This window comes from Prionailurus bengalensis, chromosome A2 (assembly GCF_016509475.1).
Source record: "Prionailurus bengalensis isolate Pbe53 chromosome A2, Fcat_Pben_1.1_paternal_pri, whole genome shotgun sequence".
In the NCBI taxonomy this organism is placed as follows: domain Eukaryota; kingdom Metazoa; phylum Chordata; class Mammalia; order Carnivora; family Felidae; genus Prionailurus; species Prionailurus bengalensis.
This window is the reverse complement of record NC_057348.1, coordinates 113,560,464-113,583,642: the sequence shown is the minus strand read 5'-3', so window position 1 is coordinate 113,583,642 and position 23,179 is coordinate 113,560,464. Positions and strand designations below refer to the sequence as shown.

At 40.6% G+C, this 23,179-nt stretch overlaps 1 protein-coding gene across 1 annotated transcript in view; it reads right to left on the bottom strand.

Moving 5' to 3' along the window:
- The window catches only part of DNAH11 (dynein axonemal heavy chain 11), a 352,005-nt gene that overhangs the window by 162,343 nt on the left and 166,483 nt on the right, over positions 1-23,179 (bottom strand). Inside the window, 7 exon segments of the mRNA XM_043589069.1 lie at positions 3,465-3,596; positions 6,469-6,619; positions 15,177-15,325; positions 16,729-16,879; positions 19,114-19,250; positions 21,179-21,256; positions 22,395-22,589. Of these exon segments, the coding sequence (XP_043445004.1) occupies positions 3,465-3,596; positions 6,469-6,619; positions 15,177-15,325; positions 16,729-16,879; positions 19,114-19,250; positions 21,179-21,256; positions 22,395-22,589 (993 nt within the window).

Here is a 23,179-nt window from a genome sequence, read left to right as displayed (position 1 = left end):
CGTGGTGTATTTCATCACCCTACAGAGGTTGGTCTTAAATCAAGTTAGTTCAGAAAGTGTAACTTACCTGGCACCGTTCTCTGTAGGCAGAATTCATAGGACTCCTACTTTACATCAAAATTGGCTGACCACTACATTGCCAAGATCATTTTGGTGATAAATCTTTGATTCACTCAACTAAAATGCATTTGTTCTCTAGTGGGGAAGAAAACCAGAAAAGCTCCTATCCTTGTAGAGTATACGGGGAGATAGAGGCAGAGACATGAGAAGCACAGTGGAGGGTAAACCATGGCAGAGGGTAAGCCAATAAATGTACAAATAAAGAGCTGTCTTGAAAGTAAAGTTTGCTGTAATAAGAGTAACAGGGGTAAATTCATTTGAATTGGATCTTCAGTGAGCCATCTTTGAGAACGGACACAGATATTTTTTGAGAACAGGCACACTATTCCAAGAAGCAGGAAGAGGCCAGCGCAGACAAAGATCCTGTGGGCATGAAAGACCTTGTGTTCCAGAAACTTTCAGTGCAACTGGTGGAAGAGGGTGGGAGGTAGGGGAGGGAGTAGCAAAGGAAGAAGCAGGGGGAGACAGGCAGGACCAGATCCAGAGGGCTTGGAAATGGTATTCAATTTTTCACTTTGTCCTAAAAGCAAAAAGAATCCATTAAAGTGTTTCAAACTCTCAAATGTATCATATAATTCAATTTACATTAAAAAAAAAAGTCACTCTGGCTGCTGAGAGGATAATGGATTATGGGGGAAGTACAAAAGCAGACCGAAGAGGTTGTTACCTTAGAAGCCAAGTGAGAAGGGAAAACAGCAGTTTATGGGAGCTCAGGGAGAGTTGATCCAAGACCTATTTCAAAAGTTGTGTGCAATGGCCTGGCTTGAGAACATGGGGCCTGGATCAGTCTGTTGCAGTCTGAACCTGGCTCAGACTTTAACTGTGTGTCCTCACAGGCTAACTTCTCTAAGTTGCGGCTCCTTTTTTGTTTGTAAAAGGGGAGGAAGGTAGTTGTACCAATACATAACAGTTTTATCATTTTTTGAAGATTCAGTAAAATAGCCTAAGCTATTCAGTAAAAGGCCTAAGCACATTCTCTGACATATAGTAGGCATTCAGATTTGTTCAGTTAATAAATGGCTAACCTAAGAGTGCTTTTTTGTCTGTTTCATTCACGTTTCCAACTTTATAGCCTCTCTTTTGAATGCTTTGTAGTTAGAAGCTTTTGAAGATGAAAAGATGATAATGATGATGATGATGAAGATGACGACGACTCTAGTCTAGGGAGAGAATGTCTGGGGGAGTTAGGTGATCATTGTGGTGGCCTGGCTTGATGGACTGGTGGGAATGTGGCCATGTTTGGAAACTGGGAAGATGAGAACACCATCAGCTAGGAGGGAGGTGATCAGGAAGAGAGAGATCTCTGCTGTCAACATCCTACTCACACAACTTTACCTGGTTTATATCCTAGAGAAGGAAAAACCTCCTAGAGAACACGGGAAACATACAAAAGAAGATGGTGGAGGGGATGGGTTGAGGAGAGGGGAGATCATGCCTGTGGCCTCTGTGAAGGAGAAATGCATGTGTGCTGTAAATTGTGCTTGAGAAAAAAACCCTGTGCAGTCACCTAATCCCAACTCTGGACTCTCACTCAAAGTAACACAGGATGTTATTCTTTAGAAAGCACTTGGGAGATTACAGAAGGAAATGTGCCTTCTGAGAAGGATCAAAGTAAGATCGAACAGACCAAGTGAATTCCAAGTTTATTTATAGATACGATTTACAGGAACCTGGCGACAAGAAGCAGAACTGGCCCCAGGTTTTAGCAGCCATGTATGTGAGGACCTACAACAAAGAAACCAATGGAAATATGGTTCCTGCTTGGCTGTGATGCCTTCTAATTTAAATCCCATTTACATCTGGAAACATGTGGCCAAGTCTGGAAGACATGTGCCATCTATTTTTAGTGCAAAGATTCTGGGATACCTGTAGGAGCCTTCTGACCATGAGAGATCCTGAGGTCCCCTGGACAGTGTGGACTTTGGAGTTGTACAGGGGTGTGAATCCTGGCGTCGTCATTTCTTACCAGTGTAACCTTGATCAAGTCACTTTGCCTGTCTGAGCTTTATTGGCATGATGGAGATAGCTTGAAGGATGACTGGAAACATTACATGGCAAAATCTACATACAGAGGTGCGCGGTGACCAGATGTGCAGTCTTTTCAAGGTGAAAAATTCTGCACTTCAGGAAGTCTAACCTACGTATCTAGGTGTGAGTGTGTCCATGTCTGCATGCACTTGAACAAGCTCATCTCAGGTGTTTGCCCACAAGAAGTCGGCGGCTATGGGTGACCCGCACTAGGAATGCTGTGCAGGCATGGTAGCCTCATGTGAGGCTCAAGGAAAGACCCTTGGAAAGGAACTGACCTGAGTTGCCTCTAGTTCATGAATAATTACCCTGGGCATCATGTAAGAGACTGATTAGATGTAAGAGACTAGTGACAGGGAAACCAATTTCAAGGTTATTATGTGCTGTAGATTCAACTGTGTCCACCCCCACCCCAAATTCCTAGGTAGAAGCTCTTGCTCCCAATGTGATCATGTTTGGAGATAGGGCCTTTGGTGAGTAATTAGGTTCAGATGAGGTCATGAGGGTTGGTCTTCACAAAGGGATTAATGCCTTTATAAAAAAGATACAAGCTTTTTCTGGTTTCTCTCTGCCAGGTGAGGACACAGCAAAAGAACACCTGCCTACCAGCCAGGAAGAGGGTCCTTGCCAGAACTTGACCATGCTGGCACCCTGACCTTGGATTTCCAAAACCAAATTTCTATCGGTTAAGCCATGTAAGGTATTTTGTTATGGCAGCCCAAGCTAAGACACTGTGACTGCCCAAGACAATCTAATGATGATACATTCCTGAATAAAGGCTGTAGGAATAGGGGCTGGGGGGGGGGGTGAGTAGAGGACAGATGTGACAGCTGTTTTGTGATTGAAAGGATAGGTATTGGATATAGAAATAAAGAATGATGTCTCCCTGTATTTTCACTAGAACAACTGGAAGGAATGTGAGTGTCCTCAAGGATAAGGCAGGGTACAGAGGAAGAAGAGCAAATTCAGGGGTAGGGCGGAGGAAGAGCTGTGTCTCTGACACAGTGTGACCGTCCCCTGGAAGCACACACTACTGGCACTGCTCCAGAGGCAGGTGGAAACCCTGAACTGTGAGCTTGGAACAGAGATCTGGGGCAAGGCTAGGGGTGTGGCATCGTCAGCCAATGTGAGCGCTGCCAGCCTGGAGGAGCATGCCTGAACAACACTCAGGCTTAGAAGACATCAAGGCAAGTGGCAGAGATTTATGATAATGTTAAAAAAAATAAACAAAACACAGGAATCAAAATTACAATGCCCCCCCCCCACAAGTAAAACTGGTTCCTTAAATTATTTCTGTAAACAACTGCTAAACATACCTGATCTTGCAGCAGAGTGCCTCCGAACGCCCACACACAAGCAAAGACAAAGAAGACTTCATAAACCTCTTTTGGGCTGTCAGAGGGTACACTCTCAGGGGTCAACAAACATTCCAGAAGGATACAAATAGTCTAGTGAACAAGAAATAGCCATTCATTTAGGGCAATAAATCCTTAATAGCAAAATAAGATCATAGGACATATTAACAAATCCACTTGTTCCTTAAGAGATTGTAGAATTTCCCCCAATCTGTGATTTGTTACATTGAGAGAAACAGAAATTAGGGACTCAGATTTCTAAACCAGTAGTGGAAAACCTTCGCCACTTTTGACAAAATTGATCTTCTAAACAATAAACTATTTTGAAAACGACGCTCTTATCCAATTCATCATCACTGTAATGAATGCAAATACACATAAGCAAAAAGAAATACAATGGAGCATATATCTAAGCTCTCTTCTGTTATAAACAGGGAGTCATAGAATACCTACTATTCTATAGCTCATTTCTCACCTAAAAAAAATCCTAAAGACATCTTACCTTACCAATAAGAGCTGCCCTATAGTATCACTGGGAATGGGTGCCTAAGATTCCACTTGACAGAAAGGCATTTATTTATTCATTTCCCTCTTGGACATTTAGGCAACCCACTTTCCCTGAGTGCTTTGGCAATGGGTTTTTTCCCACCTGTTGAATAAATTTAGCAAGTCAGACTTGCAGCCTTGACCTGTGACATTTTTTTTTTTTCTGGACACCAGACTGAATTTAATCTTCAAGAAATGTTACTCAAGAACTTGTGAGACAGCAGTGCGGTCTGTTGGTCAGAAACACACCCCGTGTTCAGGACAATCAGGCCAGTAATGAAGGGAACATGGCAGCTTGCAAAAGCCTTTCCCAAATGTAGCAATCATCAGTAGTGAACAACATGTTTTTGAGCTAGTTCTCCAAAGCACAAAAACAGTTGTCATTTAGTAGCATTATCACAGACTCTCATAACTCATGGTCCCCTTCCCCTGGTTTCTGAAGGCAGCAAAAGATTTTATCTATCATTTGGACAGCAATGCAAGCTGTGACAAAACAAGTCAGGACTGTGCGTGCGTCTTTCTTTCCCACCCAGGAAAACTGGGGAAAATCCATAGTAACATGGAAAAAAAGTCCTGGAAATAGTTTGGAAAGGTTTTTAATTTTAAAAAGTTGAGCACCTGTTACCTTTCTCAGTCTACTCTCTTGATTTCTACTATGTTATATGGTTCTGTATTGCCAATTTGAAATAATCTTCTATTAGAAATAAACATTAGCAGTGTGCTGTGAAGAAAGAATAATGTAAAATGGTGAGGTTTTGCTATTTCTGTATTACCGTATTTCATCACGGTAAAGCCGTGATGGTCTGAGGAACCATGAAAATCGAAACAAAAAAAGACTGACTTCCATGTGACGTCATCCACTGATCTGAACATTCTAATAATGGACAACTTTTCTACTTTCTCCCAAACACAGTAGCTGGAAAACACTTTGAGCTCTGTGTCAGGAATTGGCAAAATCAGACTTCAGTGCATATTGTGAAAGAGCTAATACACCTCATCAAAATTAAAGCCAATATATTTCACGCACTGGAAAACATACTACATGAATTTCTCAAAGTAGTCGTTTGAAGATACTCCCTTTTGTACTCATTTCTGTCTCACATTTTGTCCTTACAAGTAATCACAGAAAAGAGACTGGCGTATAAAACAACAGCTGAGAAGGAGCTCCGGATAAAATGCCATTTTGGAACAATACGAAAGGAGGAAGTGAGAAGGAAAGTCATATTAATTCCTACTGACCTATTTTCACACTACCATTGAATGAAAAAAATTCACACTACAGAGAATCACACAAATACGTAAGTCAACTTGAGAAGGAACACAATCCTGCTTTTGCAAGTACTACACCAGAGGAAGTCTAATTAGGCTAACCACATAATTAATTCATTATGAATAAATTCAGACCTGCTTTCAGAAATAAATTATACCTCAGATAATTACTGTTGAAGACTATCGTTTATTTAATTGGTGTGTGAATTATCCAAAAACCTGAACTTTCTCTTCTTATTACGCTTGTGACTATTTCTCATTTAGCTTCGAACAAATCTGGTAACACAGGAACTTAATGGTAACAAAGTACTCGGAAACCAATTTTGCTCCTAGTGGAAAAAAAAATAAAAGATTTCTAATTGTAAACCTTTTGTGAAGTTTTATACGTCTTAAGGCTGGGGATTGTTTGCCTTCATGCTGAGATTAAGATCACAACCTTCATTTCTGTGTGCTGTGAATTATTTTCATTTGCTTCCATGACAACCTATCATATACACCCTTCAGTCTTACCAGCTGTCTCCGAATGAGGATCAGAACAGACCTGTTCCTGGAATATTATAAACACTCCAGAGAGTATGATCTGACTTTATGAGTATTTGGGGGAGGTGGAGAACAGAAAGGTAGGATAGTGTGGGAGGGCTATGGGTGGTTGAGCTCAGAAGCTTTCTCTTGCTCACTGGCCAACATCTTTAGTTACTGGATTTACTGTAGTCGAAAAAACACTGAGCACCTTCTCTGGGCCAGTGACTTAGGAGACAAAAAAGAAATACGGCTGCTGCCACTGTGTTCTTTCTCTACTCCAGTAACTTGAAGGAACCCAATAATTAAGTAAACACACACCTGGCCGCTACTATGCGTGAGGAACTATGTAAATATCTGGGGACATACAAGGGGGCTTCTGCCTTCTGAACAACAGTCTCATGAAAAAACAGACTATAGCCCAGGTGATCATGGAAAGGAATAGGTGTGTCACAGAGATTTGCCAAAAGCACTCGGGAACACGGACGGAGCTATGGGAAGAGAGTTGGAATAACCCGACAACCCCCAAAATCTTTCCATCTTCTTTGTCAAACAAAAGCTGCCATTGCCTTGATCGAGCCCCACTACCGCATCAGGACTGGAATGTAAAACGGGGTGACCAGAGTCAAACCTGCACCAGGCTGTTCTCTGGAATTGAAGTGATGGTTTTAAAGCTTGTTCTCAGCTTATCCAAGCATGCAGGGACATATTTATCAAAAAGAATAGTTAAGTTGGCCTTTTCTGATTGATGCCGCCTTCTGTCTATCCAACTGGCCACATACCTGAAAAAGAACAAAGAAAAGCTTTTATTGAACACTAGGCTTGAAAAGCAGAATTTCACCAACCTAAAAGCTCCCCCCGCCTCCCCCCCCCCCCCCCAGCTTGGTGCCACACTTCAGGGACATGTTTAGTGAGTTCATTCTCTTTCTCAAACTGCAAATATTTTTAAATGACCCCTTAAAAACTTGTTTTAAAGGCCACTTTTGCATTAATGAAAAGAATGTAAAAGAAACTCCTAATAGCACTTAGAAGCCAAACATAATAGAGTATAAGTAGGCCATTACTGAGCATTTATAAGGAGGTTGCAGTGTGTCATTTCCTAAGGGACTGAAACTATTTCATAGGGTAGGCCTTATTTATGAAAACAGCTTGGGATTTTTCTTGATTAATCTTGGCATCAAGTATTTAGTGATGACAAATCAGTTACAAATAAAAAGGTGAAAATTCCCTAGGGGCTATTTCCAAGTCCCTCCTTTTCCACTGGACTGGATCTAACTCGAACCCGATAGGCAGATAATGTATTTCCACTAAGTGGGTCTGAAATGGTATCTCATGCTCGGGTACATGTGTGTTAATCTGAAGCTTCAAGAATGTTATCAATTTTGATATGTTAATATCCCCCAACATATTAATAAAATCATACTTATCAGTAAAATGAAACATAGCTTCGTAGCTCCTACAGTAGTTTCTAGGGTGAAGTATGTGAAGTTAAATGAAAAAAAATTGCTCGAAAAGTTCTCATCTAATAGGAGGTAGTGATAATAAATACATTTAGCTGCCAGCAGAGAAGCTATACAATTACAGCTTTACTTTGCTATATAAGCAAATCAGATTTCACAATTTTAGTAACAGAAGAAATTCAGGTAAGATAATTATCTTATAAAAGGCTCCCTTTGATTTTTACAAAATGCCATGATAGGGTTCTATGGACTATTCAATCACGCTTCCTCTAAAGTGAGATTTATAAAATATCAGCTGTCAAAACTTTTTCAGGTCTAAGAGAAATTGTCTTCAAGTCCGGTTGCATGACGGTAACTTGAGAGAGCATCTCTGGGTGGTGGAGACAGTGGGCACCAAGGAACAATGGAAAAAACAAGCGTCATTCCTAGAGGTGAAGGCCCAAAGGCTGCATCTACCTCTCAGCTACTTCAACTGCACAGCAGCTGCCAGAAACAGAATCTTAGTGTCCAGAGCTCACTGAGGCAGTGGGGGTGGCAAGAGGACTGCTCGGCAAGACAGACCTCTGAAGTCAGACGGCCTGGATTTGTATGCCCGTTCTACCGTTTTTCACCTGTTACCTTGGGTGAGTTACTTAACCTGTCTGTGCTTCAAGTTTCTCATCTAAGGAGATGATGATACTACAGACGTCCTAGGACTGTTCTGAGAATTAAATGATCTCTCGTGTATAAAGTACTTATTTATTTACTTTCGAGAGAGAGAAAAAGCACATATGGGGGAGGGGCAGAGAGAGAGAATCCCAAGCAGCTCTGCACTGTCAGCATGGAGCCTGGTGCGGGGCTCAAGCCCATGAACCGTGAGATCGTGACCTGAGCCCAAACCAAGAGTTGGACGCCCAACCGACTGACCTACGCAGGCACCCCTCTCATGGATAAAGTATTTAGAGTACTGTCTGACACAGAACAAATTCTCAATAGATTTTATCCAGCAAAGGATTGGTTGAATTCAGAGAACTGTGTTCAGATCCTGGCTCAGCCTATCTGTATATCTCCTAAAGGCAACAGAGTCCAACAGGGCACCAGAGTTGGCAGCGAGTGCTCTGATGGGTAAAACAAATTCAACCTCTACCCCCTGGGTCTCTGGTCTCAGGGGGAGCAGAAGCCTATGCAGGGATAACTGGGAGGTGAAGCCTCAAAAGAGCCAGAGAAGGGAGAAATGACTTTGCACTAGGGGGGCAGGTAAAAACTGCTTCACTGACCCATACTGGAAGTAGCCAAAGTCTCAAAGAGAAAACCTATCAGGCCCACAAGCAATTGTTGCCCTTGTACCAATTACCTCCACAAAGAAGGACATGAGTTCAACCGTACTAGGAGACATGGTAAAAGCTGATCTTGCACACCCCCATCAAAAGGCCCCAAACGACCTCTGCTAGGGGTCAACCATCCCAGAGAGCATAGGGAGTAAAAAAGTCTATGTCAAATATCAACAGTTTAAAATTTCATGTATAAATTATTGATACATTTTCATAGTTTGTAATAAAAACAGACGTTGAAGGACACCTGGGTAGCTCAGTTGGTTGAACGTCCAACTCTTGATTTTGGCTCAGGTCACGATCTCACGATTCACGGGACTGAGCCCCGCGTCTGGCTCTGTGCTGACAACGTGGAGCCTGCTTGGGATTCTCTGGAGCACTCTCTCTCTGCCCCTGCCCTAGTCTCTCCCTCTCAAATAAACAAACATTTAAACTGACAATTTCTGATACTTAGCTGTTTTTTTTAAATACATAAAACAAAATAAACATTGAAAAATAGTGAATTTAGAGGCAGGCACTATTATCTTTGGCAACGGAAAAAACTGAAGATACAGATCTTTGTTGACAATTCTTTCCACTTTATTTCATTAAAAAGTTCCTTATGGTTTTTAAAAGATGCTATGCATTTGAAGATGACCAAATGACTTACTGCTATTATGACATACAATTGAAAATGACATATGAAAAGAACAGGTTTATTTCTTACCTACATAAGAGATCATTGGTGCCCCGGCCTCAGGAAGAAGCCACACTGTGATGCCTTAATGCATCACCTTCATGTCAATATCCAGGTCCCAAAGAGAATCTTTACTTTGTGCTCATTTGTAAATGTGTTCCATATCATCAACTGTGTTGCCCTTCCCTTCTCCAGAAGTGCCATTCATATACCCCATCAAGTCTAAAACCCTCTAGTTTGGAAACCGCCCAGATATACTAGGTTACTCATTAGTCTGGGAATGGAATAGTGTCATGTAGGAGAGGTGGAACTCATAGGAGCTCTCTCTATAACATGCCCCCCGTCAGCAAGCTGCAGGTTGCTCTATCATTCACCGTGGCCTGGATAATTGGCAGGGGTTAGGATGTGTTGACTGGCATTGTATGTCAATGATTTCTGCATCGATATGTTCACAAATACATATAGTATGCAAAGATGGAGGACGGGATTTCCGGGGTAGAAGACAGTGAGCTCAGCCAATGCAGGAGAGACTGATGAGACAGACAAAGTCCAAAAAACTAACACAAATGCAAGTAATAAAGGAGTAAGTGTGATCTAAACATGTGGCTCCCAAAACTTACCTTCCAGTAATCTCTTGGAATCAGACTAAATTCCAGAGATATTCTGACCTTTTCCTATCATCCTCTTTAAGGTAATACGTAGTTTGGTAGATCTTATTTTCAATTATGTTTGCTTAAATAATTTTAAGTTAAGCAACTTAAAGAATTATGAATGAATTTAAATAAGTCACTGCCTGTTTGCTTTTCCTTTTCTACACATTAATCCCTTTCTAACTGGAAAAAAAATCTTGCTCATAGTTTCTAGAAATTTTCTTCCAATTCCTGTTCTTTCTCGATTTCTCAAGATCTCAACAGACATATATGAACTGTCCAGTATTTGTCTAGTAGACTTAAGACTCGGAAGTAAAGTAAAATAGTATTTGATTTCTATAGCCAATCACATGGTGATGTGATTTTAAGGTTATTTGTTATCTGACATGGTATGTTCCATGTCTGTTAAGTGTGGATATAAAATTATTTTTTAGAATAGTTCAGAGAATTTAAACAAAGATATCTAAGAAGACTACCTGATACTGGCACTAACTTTAGGTCTTAAATGGAATCCCAGAAAGGTATTATCAACAAAATATTTTACCATCTCTTCTATCCACAGTAACCTAGCATTTCCCACAATAAGAATTAAAGAAATATATTTCCAATTGTGCTCACCCAAAAAGCCTAAAAGCAATGACCTATCAGTAGCAATGAGTATACTAAACATCCCTATACTGGATTCTAAGTACTATTCCTTATACAAAAGGTGGTTTCCTCTGGCTCCCTGGAGAAATCACTGAATCCAGCGAGGGTGAATGAAGAATGAAATGAGTCAGAAGCATTTTGGTTAGCCAGAAAGCCAAGCACTCAAAGATCTACAATGACAGGTGAAAAAGAACATGTAAGGGGCTGGCCGGAAGGGGCTCTTGATGGCAAATTTGAGACAAAGTGAGCATCTAGCCAGGAAAATGATGGTAATGAATTATAACCCACTGAACTAAAAGAAACCATGAACAGAAAATGATACCTATGAAAAAACAAAGAGGGAGAGAGAAAGTGAGAGAGAAAAAGAAAGGAAGGGAGAGAGGAGTGGAAGGGAGGAATTTAAGAGGAAAGAAGAGGAGGAATTCTTTACAGGAAAATGTCACTTCATATATATAAATACAATGAATGAATTAGGAAGTCACCACTTTGCAACCACCAATGGGTCACTCTTACAGGCATCTGGCTTGTTTCCCTGAAAACTGTAAGTATCATGAAAGAAAAGGTGGGGGGGGGGGATATTCTACATCAAGAGAGAAAATACAGACAAGTAAATGCAATGCATGATGATCTTTGTTTTGATACTAGATTAAAAAAAAAAACCTACAGAAGAAATGTCTTAGTTAACTGAGAAAATGTGAAGAATTTGTCTTTATGGGGCCTCTGGGTGGCTCTCAGTCAGTTAAGTGTCTGACCTCTGCTCAGGTCATGATCCTGTGGTTCGTGAGTTCGAGCCCCATATCAGGCTCTCTGCTATCAGCACAAAGCCTGCTTCAGATCCTCTGTCTCCCCCTCTCTCTGCTCCTTCTCCACTCGCACTCTCTCTCAAACATTAAGAAGAATTTTTAAAAAGAAATATTATGCTTTATTAAATACCACATCAAGGAAAAATTTCTTAGGCATGTTAATTGTACTGCGTTCATGTAGGTGAATATCCTACATGGGGATAATCAAGTACTCAGCGGTGAGGGGGCGTAATGTCTCCAACTTACTTCCAGATAATTTAGCAGAAGTAAACCTAAGTAAAAAATATATGTGTGTCTATGCCTATGAGAGAGTGTACATCCAGAGAGAAAGTAAATACAGTAAAATGGTAACAATTGTTAACTGTAGGGGAAAAAAGGATACAGTGGACTACCACCATTTCAAATTTTCTATAATTTCAAATACTTTCAAATTAAAAGTTGGGGGTGTGGGGAAGAGACCTAAGACATCGGTTTGGAAAACTGGGTTAATAATTCTATTTCAGAAGGTAATTAAGGATTAAATGAGTCAATACATGCAAAGGTATGATACTATTATCCCATAAAAGTAATGACGTATGCAATAAATATGGTGTAAAAGTATATCCCCCAATCTGAAAAACCCATTTTTTTGTAGTTCATTTAAAGTTTCTGGTGGTAGATGGTAAAAATGTAAAAATATCCTTTAGAGAAGATTCCCATCATTTTGGATAATGGCTCTGTGGTCACACACATGAAAATTAAAACTTACCCACTGATCTTGGATAAAACAAAGAAAAAAAAACCTCAGTAAAAATAAAATCTAATGGTGAAGAAAGAGTTGTTTAACTTTCTTAGGAATGCAAATCGGGTGCCTTTTTTAATCAAGTAAGACTCTTTGACTTACTAGATAAAAGTCTTTCTTGAAAAGGGCTTTACACAGCTTTCATTAGCACGAATCTCTATGCGATGCTACTGAGCCTAAACTACATAGACCTTGAGAATCATGAGGTTCATGACTGAAATCAGACCACATCCAGAGGGGGTCCCCTGAAGGAAATGGGGTGTGAGGAATGCCTCTGCAGTGTTTATGGGGGAGTCAAGGGCTAACATAGATGCTCTGTTAGCCAGCCCCCAAACCCACAAAAACATCCTAGGACACAGTCTGAATCCTACCTGGGAAAAGAATCTATCATCAGTTCAAGAACTCTCCACCTTAGACTTTTAAAAATCACTCCTTTCCCCAGATAAATCCAATAAAACACTGTTGGACACAAAAACCTGGGCATGGCTCTACTTTGCTGTGGAGTCAAGGGATGAGACCTTTGGTGAACAAATCAGTACCCAGAAAAAGCAGCCTGGAGAAGCACGTCAGCCAAGCACGTGGCAGGAAACAGATGTCATCCTGACATCAGGATAACAGGGAAGGATTGCCAGGAGGACTACTGGCAAAGGTGTGGGCACGGAGCAGGGAAACCGGAGGGGAAAGTTTTGTGCCATGGGTAATAACCGAGGAGCGGTTATTGCACCTGTGCCTGCAGGGACAAGGACACGAGGGACTACCAGAATGTGGAAGGGACAAATCTTATAGAAAGATTTTAGAGGAGGGGTGACCTGCAGTTGAGGGACACAGCCATCCTGATGTGACACCGCATGGAAAGAGCCAAGGAAGTAAATAGGCTGACCTCACTCTCCTCTCTCCCTCTCATTCCCTGACAGGGCTTCTCATGGGCCAAACCAACCAGGAGCCAGAGGGCAAGGAGCCCATTGAAGTGGCCCATACAGGACAGCCTGTGGGGGCCAGGGCAGGGGGGAGGGGTGGACACAAGATTCTGACACCAGTAGCCCTCAAGCACGTGTTCACGTGCGGAGGTCAAACACTCTTTCCACACCTCACAGAGGGAATGCCAGAGGTGCAACACGTGCCGCCCAGGATGAATTATGCCAAGTGTAAGCATTCAAGAGCAGCAAGTGGGCACAATTTGTTCTCCATCAAAGAATTACCACCGTTCAGGTATGGATATCATATGTCTCAGTATGAACACACAAGTTTATACATTAATGTATTTACAGAAAATGCTATATCTATATCTTCGTTCTCCATATGAACTATTATTATTATTCACTTATTCAACAAATACTGGGTTCTTAACACGTACAAGGTGTGAACAGGGTAATGTCCAACTAAAAATGACAAATCCATACAGGTGTTAATTTCATTATTTGTATTTAAAAAGTGTTTTTAGGGGCGCCTGGGTGGCGCAGTCGGTTAAGCGTCCGACTTCAGCCAGGTCACGATCTTGCGGTCTGTGAGTTCGAGCCCCGCGTCAGGCTCTGGGCTGATGGCTCGGAGCCTGGAGCCTGTTTCCGATTCTGTGTCTCCCTCTCTCTCTGCCCCTCCCCCGTTCATGCTCTGTCTCTCTCTGTCCCAAAAATAAATAAACGTTGAAAAAAAAAAATTAAAAAAAAAATAAATAAGTGTTTTTAATTTTTTTTTATTTTTGAAACATAAAGTGAGCAGGGGAGGGCCAGAGAGAGAGGGGGCAGAAAATCCTAAGCAGGCTCCGCACTGTCAGCATAGAGCCCTACATGGGGCTCAAACTCACAACTTATGGTGAGATCATAACATGAGTCGAAGTCAGATGCTCAACTAAGTCACCCAGGCACTCCTTTCATTATCTTCAAATTAGCCTACTTAATTAGCTTTAAATTTATTTGCTAATACTTCCTTCAAATGATCAGATAAAATTTTAGTTTTTATAGCTAAGACTGAAAAAAGAAATATTCACAAGAATAAAAACAAAAGCAAACTAGATTTAAAAAAATAGGCAAAAGACTAAAATAAGCATTTTCCAGAGAAAATATGCAAATGGCCAATAAGCACATGAAAAGATGCTCAATAAGACTAATCATTAAGGAAATGTAAATCAAAGCCAGAGTGAAACACCATTTCACACCCATTAGGATGACTGTCATAAAAAAGAGAGAAAATTACAAGTGTTGGTAAGAATGTGTAGAAATTGGAACCCTTGTACACCGTTGGGAGGAATGTAAAATGGTGCAGCTACTGTGGAAAACAGTACAGTGGTTCCTCTAAAAATTAAAGGAGTGTTTAGGTGGCTCAGTCAATTAAGTGCCTGACCCTTGGTTTTGGCTCAGGTCATGATCTCGTAGTTTGTGAGCTTGGGATTTCTCTCTTCCTCCCTCTCTGTCCCTCCCTGGCTTGCTCTATCAAAAAATAAATAAACATTAAAAATTTAAGAAAGTTAAAATTAAAAACAGAATTACCATATGAACTGGAAATGCCACCTGTGGGAATGTATCCAAAGTAACTGGCGGCAGGGACTCAAAGGCCTATCTGTATACTCATAGTCACAAAAACTATTTTTGATAATCAAAAGGTAGAGGGAGCCCAAGTGTCTATCAACAGAAAGATGGATAAGAAAAATGTGGTATCTACATACAATGGAACATCATTCAGCCTTAAAAAAGAAGGAAATTCTGGAGCATGCTATACCATGGATGAACTTTGAAGGCATTATGCTAACTGAAGTAAGCCCATCACAAGAAGACAATTGCTGTATGATTCCATTTAGAAGAGGCATCTGGCATATACAGATTCGTAAAGATGGAAAAGAGAAAGGGACTGAGGACAGGGCATAGAGGAGAGTTCCTGTGTAATGGGTTCAGGGCTGCAGTTTGGGAAGATGAGAAAAGTTATGGAGAATGATGGTGGTGGTGGTTACCCGACAACACAAATGTATGTAATGCCACTAAGCTGTACACTTAAAAATGGTCAAAATGGTAAGTACTCACGGATTCCAGCCCAAATCTTGTGGGTTCACATATAGGATACCAGCTCTGGAAACAGTAGCTGGGGTTGCAGTCCTTAAGTGATGAATCTCGAAGAGCAGCCTCATGGAGGGAGTAAGGGCTATGCGCTCATTGCTGGCCAAGGTCAGCACCTGGACAGAACAGCACAGCATAAAAGAGGCCCTCGGTTGTTGAGGGGCAAAAGCAATGATGCTAACTCGCTATCACAACACAAGGTACTTCTCCCATGCCCCCATCCCCAGGAGAAGTGCCAAAAGTACTCCTCTGAGTTAGAAGTGCAGTCTGAGCGAAGATCTCACTTAATCCCAGAGGAGAGCTCACTGACCCTTGAGGAACAAACTCACCAACATGGACCCATTCAGGCCAACCTTTAAATAACTGTGGTAACAACTAAAGAGATGACATGTCTAAAGAGAAGACATTTGTTCTAAGGGTGGATCTACATGAAAAGGCCTGAATACCACAAAAAATAAACTTTCTTTAGAATCTATAATGCCACAATTATCAAACGCCCTATGGAAACTCATGCAAGTATAAAGATCTCAGACCTATATTTTATGATGAAAAATGTCTTAATACAGAAAACAGTAATTACTGCTAATTTAAGGAGATGAGTCATTCTGTTCTGTAGCAAAGATGATTACCTTTTTCTTTCTCCTGATCCTAACCATAGACCTTGTGTTGCTTTAAGTGGCGTCTCATGGACCTGGACCATCACTGTTTCTGTTGGGAACACTGGGTCAGCCAGGGCAAAATGCTTAGAAACCCATTATACTCATTCTGTAGCCAGAGAACTACTTAATTTCAATAGCTACATTTCATCAATTCACACAGGGCACAGACTCATCCTTTTATTATCCAAGTATTCCATACTTAAAGATAAGGGAGGGGAAAGTGGGTGATGGGCACTGAGGAGGGCACCTGTTGGGATGAGCACTGAGTGTTGTATGGAAACCAATTTGACAATAAATTTCATATATTAAAAAAACAAAGATAAGATCTAATATAATGCCTGACTCTTAGAAAATGGCAAGGTATGTATGAACTAAGTTCTTAGATATATACCTAACTCTCTTTAAAGGTGGTTAAATCTGGGATGCCTGGGTGGCTCAGCTGGTTCAACATTCGACTTTGGCTTGAGTCAGGGTCTCCCAGTTTGGGACTTTGAGCCCAGCACGGGACTGTCTGCTGGTAGCTTAGAGCTCACTTCAGATCCTCCAACCCCCTGTCTCTCTATCCATCTCCTGCTTGTACTGTCAAGCACTCTCAAAAATAAATACACATTTTTTAAAAATTAAAAAAAAATAGAGGTGGTTAAATCCATACAGCAAGAAAAATGCACCCCCATCAATTCTTTAACAGTGAAATAAAGAGAATTACCAGCAAAGTGTCACTTTCATGGGCACAAAATAAATTTCATTCCTAAAGAATATCAGGCTTAATGATTAAAAACTAGTATTTAAATCAACAAGTGAACAAAACTCTTACTGCACTCCAGATGTGATGTTCAAGTTAGCATGGAGATATTACTCACCTTGTTATCATCCATGACAGTGTTTAGCGACTCAATCCACATGGGATCAATATCTCCATCCAGGACTATCCATTTTGGTCCATCACATTTAAGATTCGCTTGTTCTCGCAGAATAGATGAGAAGAGACCTATAAATTACAAGTAAGTGATCCTAATACATAATGGATTTGAGGGCTGTTTATTTCTAAACTAAGTTACTATTATTTCTACAGGAAATTCTTTTAATAAGCAAATAAATTTGCTGTGAATTTGCTGCCTCCTTCTGATAAGTGTAATAAATACCTTTAGAGCTACACCGGGAATGCATACCAATGGGCAAGTTTCCCTTCCATGAGGATACACCTTAACTTCTCTGAGTTTCTCCCATGTGTCAAATAAAGATGACAGGAGCTTCCTTGAAGGACAGGTGTGGGGATTTATAGAGAGTAACACACACAACTCAAAACTTACACCAAATGAAGACATTATCTTTGTCCGTGTACATGTGTTCAGTATCCATTTTAGGCCAGACACTAGTTTATTTCACCTTTCTCCATTTTTCTGTAACACTATTCATGAGATAGAATTTTGAAGCTAATTCAAAGGTGCTATACATTCTTTGAGAAATTTTGTTGTTGGCATATTACTTCACAAGATGAGAAGATGAAAGCGTTTTATTTAAAAAAATTTATTTAATGTTTATTTATTTTTGAGACAGAGAGAGACAGAGCATGAATGGGAAAGGGTCAGAGAGAGAGAGGGAGACACAGAGTCTGAAGCAGGTTCTAGGCTCTGAGCTGTCAGCAGAGCCCGACGCGGGGTTTAAACCCGCAGACTGTGAGATCATGACCTGAGCCAAAGTCAGAAGCTCAACCGACTGAGCCACCCAGGCACCCCAAGATTAAAGCATTTTAAGTCCATAGTCCTCTTTGCTATCACGACTTATGTAGGCATTGTGTGTGTTACATGATGTGTTTGATGGTTACTGCTTTTTCAAAACTCAAATATTTAATATGATAAGAACAATGGTTTCAATGCACATACGTGGATGGTTTTTTTTTGCTCTGTGAAATATTTTGTGCAAAAATAAATGACAGTATGTAGAACTACCACCACCACTCATTAAAACACAACAAAAAACCCCCAGCAACCTTTTCTAATGATCCCTGATTTGAATGACTTCCACAGGTTTTCAGCATAAACTAGTATTATTCCCTTCCTGCCACAGTCCTTGAAAAAAAAAAAAAGATAGAAAGGTTAGGAGTAAATTGTGACTGTCCCACAGATTTAGGAGAGTGTATACATGGTAAGAAAATGGAGAATGGCAAGGTGTGCTGCTATAGACAGGATTCTCAATGAAGTCTTTTCTGATGTGACATTTGACCAGATACTTCAATAACTTAAGGCATGCAAATTATCTGTAGTGTTGCAAATGATGGAAAGAGCGAGTGCAGAGGCCCAACAATGGGAAGATGCTTGGCATGTTCAAGGAAGAACAAGGAGGCCAGAGTGTATAGATTATAACAGGTGGGAGAGCACAGAGCAGGAAATGAAATCAGAGATGGGGAAGGGGGATCTAATCACACAAGACCTTGTAAACCTTGGATAAGGGTTGGATTCTAAGGGAGATGGAACCCATTGAAAATTACAAGCAGGGAACTAATATTTTGAAGAGCGCCCTCTGTCTGCTGGATGGAAAATGAACTGCAGGGAGATGAGAGTTGGAGACTACTGAACCAATACAGGCAAGAGACAGTACAGGCTAATATGATAGTGGCAAAGGAGGAGAGCACTGGAATACAAACTGTATTTTAAAGGTAAAGCCTACACAATTTACTCTAAGGGTGAATATAGAGTATGAAAGGGAGAAAGGACTCAAAGTATTCATTTAGTATGAATGCCAAGATTAGTGCATTTATATTGAACTGGGAAGTAACAACAGATTTTAACAAAAGGATCTGCCTGTTTGCAAAAACTTTTAGGACAACAAACATGTCCCATTAGTTTTTGTCCCTGGAGCCTAAAATAGTGCCTGCCTGAAACTCAGGGTCTTGGATCAGATCCTTCATAAAAGTCTCGTGAAGTGTTCATGTTGACTTCTTCCCTGGTTTACAGGGAGCCCTGACATAATTGACATGGGATAAAATACACAGTTCTGTGCGCAAACTCGCTGAATGCAAATCAACCACTTATTCAAATCTAGTTTTAATTTACTGGTTATAAATGCTCTTATGAGCTGCTACATTTCCAATAATGCCAACACATACACAATAAATCTACAACTGTGACTGAAATTGGCTAGAGCTGAGAAATGGTTTTCTGGATGAGAAAAAAAAAAGAAAAGAAGAGAAAAGAAAAGAAAAAATAAGAAAGAAATTTTTAGCACTTGTAAAGCGGAAATACTACTTGCCATCTTTCCATTCTCGAGTAGCGTGATGTATGAAACCAAAGAGTTCATCTGTTGTCACAGCTTTGGGGTTTAAGTCATTCCAAGTAGGTTTTTGTTTCATGTTAACATATGTTCGGTTCAGTGTTCTCAAAATCTGAAGGGAGAAGGAAAAAAAGCTCAGAAAATTAATACTCCTGTAAGGCAAATGGAAAGCAAATGGTTTCTAAAGGATTTTCTTATTCGTTTTACGTTCCTACATATTCTGCATGTAGTAAGTACGGGGAAAAATTTACATGTGCACATTTACATGTACAAAGTTAATCCTACAATCTCTTAGGACCTCTTCACCTGATTCTTTGAACCATGCGTACTAGAGGAAGTCACTGTATCATTTGAGGTTTTAAACCATGTGTGCAAATAAGTAAATAAGTGTTCCTGTTCATGTTATTAAAATCCACTCTGCTCTTATGTAGGATGCAAAAGAATCGCTTACAGGAGGTTAAGACACAGATGGCTGGACCCAACCCAGAGCTTCTAATATTCAGTAGGGCTAGGATGACTAAGAATTTGCATTTCTAATAACGTCCGAGGTGGGACCTGTGATGCTAGTCTGGGCGTGCTTGGACACCTAGTGACCCAGAGCAACAGTTCTCAGCGTCTCAGGAGACGCTCCAGACTTGACAAAGAGGGCATGCGACACAACAGAAGCCACGAACGCTGCTCAGTGTCCTATAATGAACACAAAGGACAGCCTCCGTGACAAAGAGCTATCCGACCCAAAGTGTCAACAGTGAATGAAGCTGAGAAACTCTGATCTAGATAATGGAGAAAAAGAAGCTTTGAGGATAAGAATTCACAGGACAGGTGCTTTCTCTATGTCAGTTTAATTAATTGACATATTCACCCAAATATGTGCCCCACCTACCCTCTTTGCTTTCTCTGAGAAGCTGTGGCTTTTATTTCAGATATTCCTCGTCCCGATCTACTCACAGGGGGTTGAAGGACTAATAAACAACTGCCAAATAGTTGGGAAGGGCAAGAGTTGCTAAGTAATGTGGCCTGAGCTTCCGTGTGCTGGTTCTATCAGCTTGAGTAAAGGTTGAATAGAACAGAACCAGTGAAGATGAGATGAAAGAAATTGAATGCTTTAGGAATATTAAGCTTATATTTTTAGAAACCATTAATCTACTGGAAATTATAGAATTTAATTTTATCCTTCCCTGAACCATGGCCCTCATCTGAAACTTACTCTAACAAAATAATTACAGGTCTACCAGTTATCTACTTTAATATTTCAATTATTACATTTTTCACAAGAAAAATCACAAAACTGTGCCTCCCTTTGCAATTGTTCCAGTTTGGGTTCCGATCTACATACTGGCAAGTTCTACACACACCCATGGTCTAAAACCTCATATGCCCACTCCACGATTATTTTTAGTCTTTGGCTACTAAATATGTTCATACCCAAGCACCCTGAATTAAAATGCACGCAATTCTGCATATAGTGTCTGCCAACCAAGAAAATAAGTACGTTGCCAGGATTGTCAGTGGGACCAAACAAAATCAAGCAGTGAAGTAAAAATGAGGATAATAATACCCAGCATATATCATCACGGTGCACAGTAAATCACATATAATGTACCTAGCATAGCACATAACAGGGACCCCCACAATGTGGGTTTGGCTGCCTCTCTGTCTTTTTGTTTTCTTTTGCCCCTATCGAGGGCTATATTTCTGAGCAAGTACTGAAGGAAAATATTTGGGTTTTTCGTAGTAATATGGGAATGAGAATCTAAAGCAACTTGGGAGAGATAAAAAAGTAGGTTTCATAAATATGGAAAGCCCCGTCTTCTCTCAGCTTTTCTATCTGAACAGAAGGTTCTATTTGTTACCTTCTCCCTGCCCCTAATATGAAAAAAAAAATAGTGCAAATTGATGAAAAGGCAGTATTAGAGTCTCACATTCTACCTCAAAATTATGGAGGAATTCAATGAAGGGAACTCTTAGAGAGAATTAAAAATATGTCTGGCCAAAATCTGTTCCTTGTGTGGCTGAAAACCAGCAGGCAATTCACCATACCTCACTCTTTCCTGTGCCTGCATTTCCAACCACGAACACAGAGTGCCGCACGGTCAACAGTTCCTCAAGCTGGGCGACCTGCAGACCAAACAGGCAGTCATTGGTTCCTTTCATGAGTTGGTGATTTAAAAACAAAACAAAACACAAGAAACAAACAAACAAAAATCCCTACCCATTTTTGCTCAATTCTTTCCTTACAACCCAAGAAAGCTCCCACTTACAAAATGATGGTCCAGGAAAGTTAACATAGATGACAACCACAGCTTTTCCTGGATCTCCCCGAGAACAACATGAGAGTAAGAGTGAAGAAAAACCAGGACTCAGTGAGTCACTGATGCAGGCAGAAGTGAAGTACAGTCTAGTACTTTGGATGTGGTAGGAATTACTTACAAAATCAAGGAGTCTTCATGAAGTGTTGAACAAAAACCATACACGGCTAATCACCTACAAGTGAGTGATGGCTTATATCCTTTAAAATATCTAAAATAGATACTTTATGTGTATTTTAATGTCCATGTATTTACTACACCCAAAGTGAGCATGCATATGCACAAGCCTTTGATAAGTCAGATATCATATATGTTGACACTTTTCTCCCCATTAAAGGCACATACTAATGATTTACTTCCCATGTTCTCTAAGATGGAAAGAAAAGAGCAACGTTAATTTTTGATGCATGTCACCAAGAGCAACCAAGAAATTTTATCAACTAATGAGAAGTAGGCTTACATTTAAAACCATGACTTAAGAAAGGACCAAGCACCATGGTGCTTAACCAAGCATGTAGGTGGCTCAGTCAGTTAAGCGTCTGTCTCTTGGTTTCGGCTCAAATCACGATCTTACACTTCGTGAGTTCAAGCCCTCCGTGGGGCTCTGCACTGGCAGCACAGAGCCTTCTTGGGATTCTCTTTCCCTCTCTGTCCGCCCCCCCCCCCCGATTCATGCTCTCTCTCTCTCTCTCAAAATAAATAAAGTAAAAAAAAAAATAAAAAATAAAACCAGGACCCAATCATATGTTCCTTCTCACAGAATGTAACTACAAAATAATTATTTATAATTACTGGAGTAAAGCAGGTCCTATTAGAATGCTTTAAAGAATATATTATGTAAAAGTCAGTGTAATACGTGAGTTAATGTTTTGGCTAACGATACTTAAATACAGTAAATCTCACTGCAAATGTCATGGGCTGCTGTGAAATGCACATGCGCCATTTACTTTAAGGATGAAGCTCTCCTCAGGCTGCAGGTGAAGCTCCAGGGTAGACTGCCTGACAATCTGTTCAAAGTGTGGTGCTCTCCGCCGAGGTACGTCCAGGGCTGGAAACAGGTCACCAACCAGGCCCAAAAACACGGGGATGTCGTCTGTCACTATTTTAGGCATATTGAAGTCCCTTAATGCTCTCATGAGTACCTAGGAAGAAAACACTGTATTTAAATGGCCAATACAAGGTGTACCAGACATCTTCAAAACTAAAAATGCTGTTTTTTTATTATTTAAAAAAAATTTGTTTTTAATGTTTATTTATTTTTGAGGGAGAGAGAGAGAGAGTGTGAGTGGGAAAGGGGCAAAGAGAGAGGAGACACAGAATATGAAGCAGGCTCCAGGCTCCACGCTGTCAGCATAGAGCCCAATGTGGGGCTTGAACCCACAAACTGTGAGATCATGACCCGAGCCAAAGTTGAATGCTTAACCGACTGAGCCACCCAGGCACCCCTAAAAATGCTGTTTTTAAGTCTTGCCTCTAAAGCAAGGCTTTAGGCATGGGATATGGATACTGGTCCTGTTAGGTTGGCATTCTATGTATGGGGAGGCTAAATGCGTAGAAGTGCACAGAGCAGCACACGAGAAGTCTCTGCTGGTATCACAAACTTCAGACTCAGGTCGACGAGGAGGCCCTGTTCCTACAACAATCTGCTCTGATCTTGACAAAGGGTCTGAGGCCCTTCTCTCCTTAATCCTCAAACTCCAGGATATAAATGAACTAGGCCCATCAGATCATT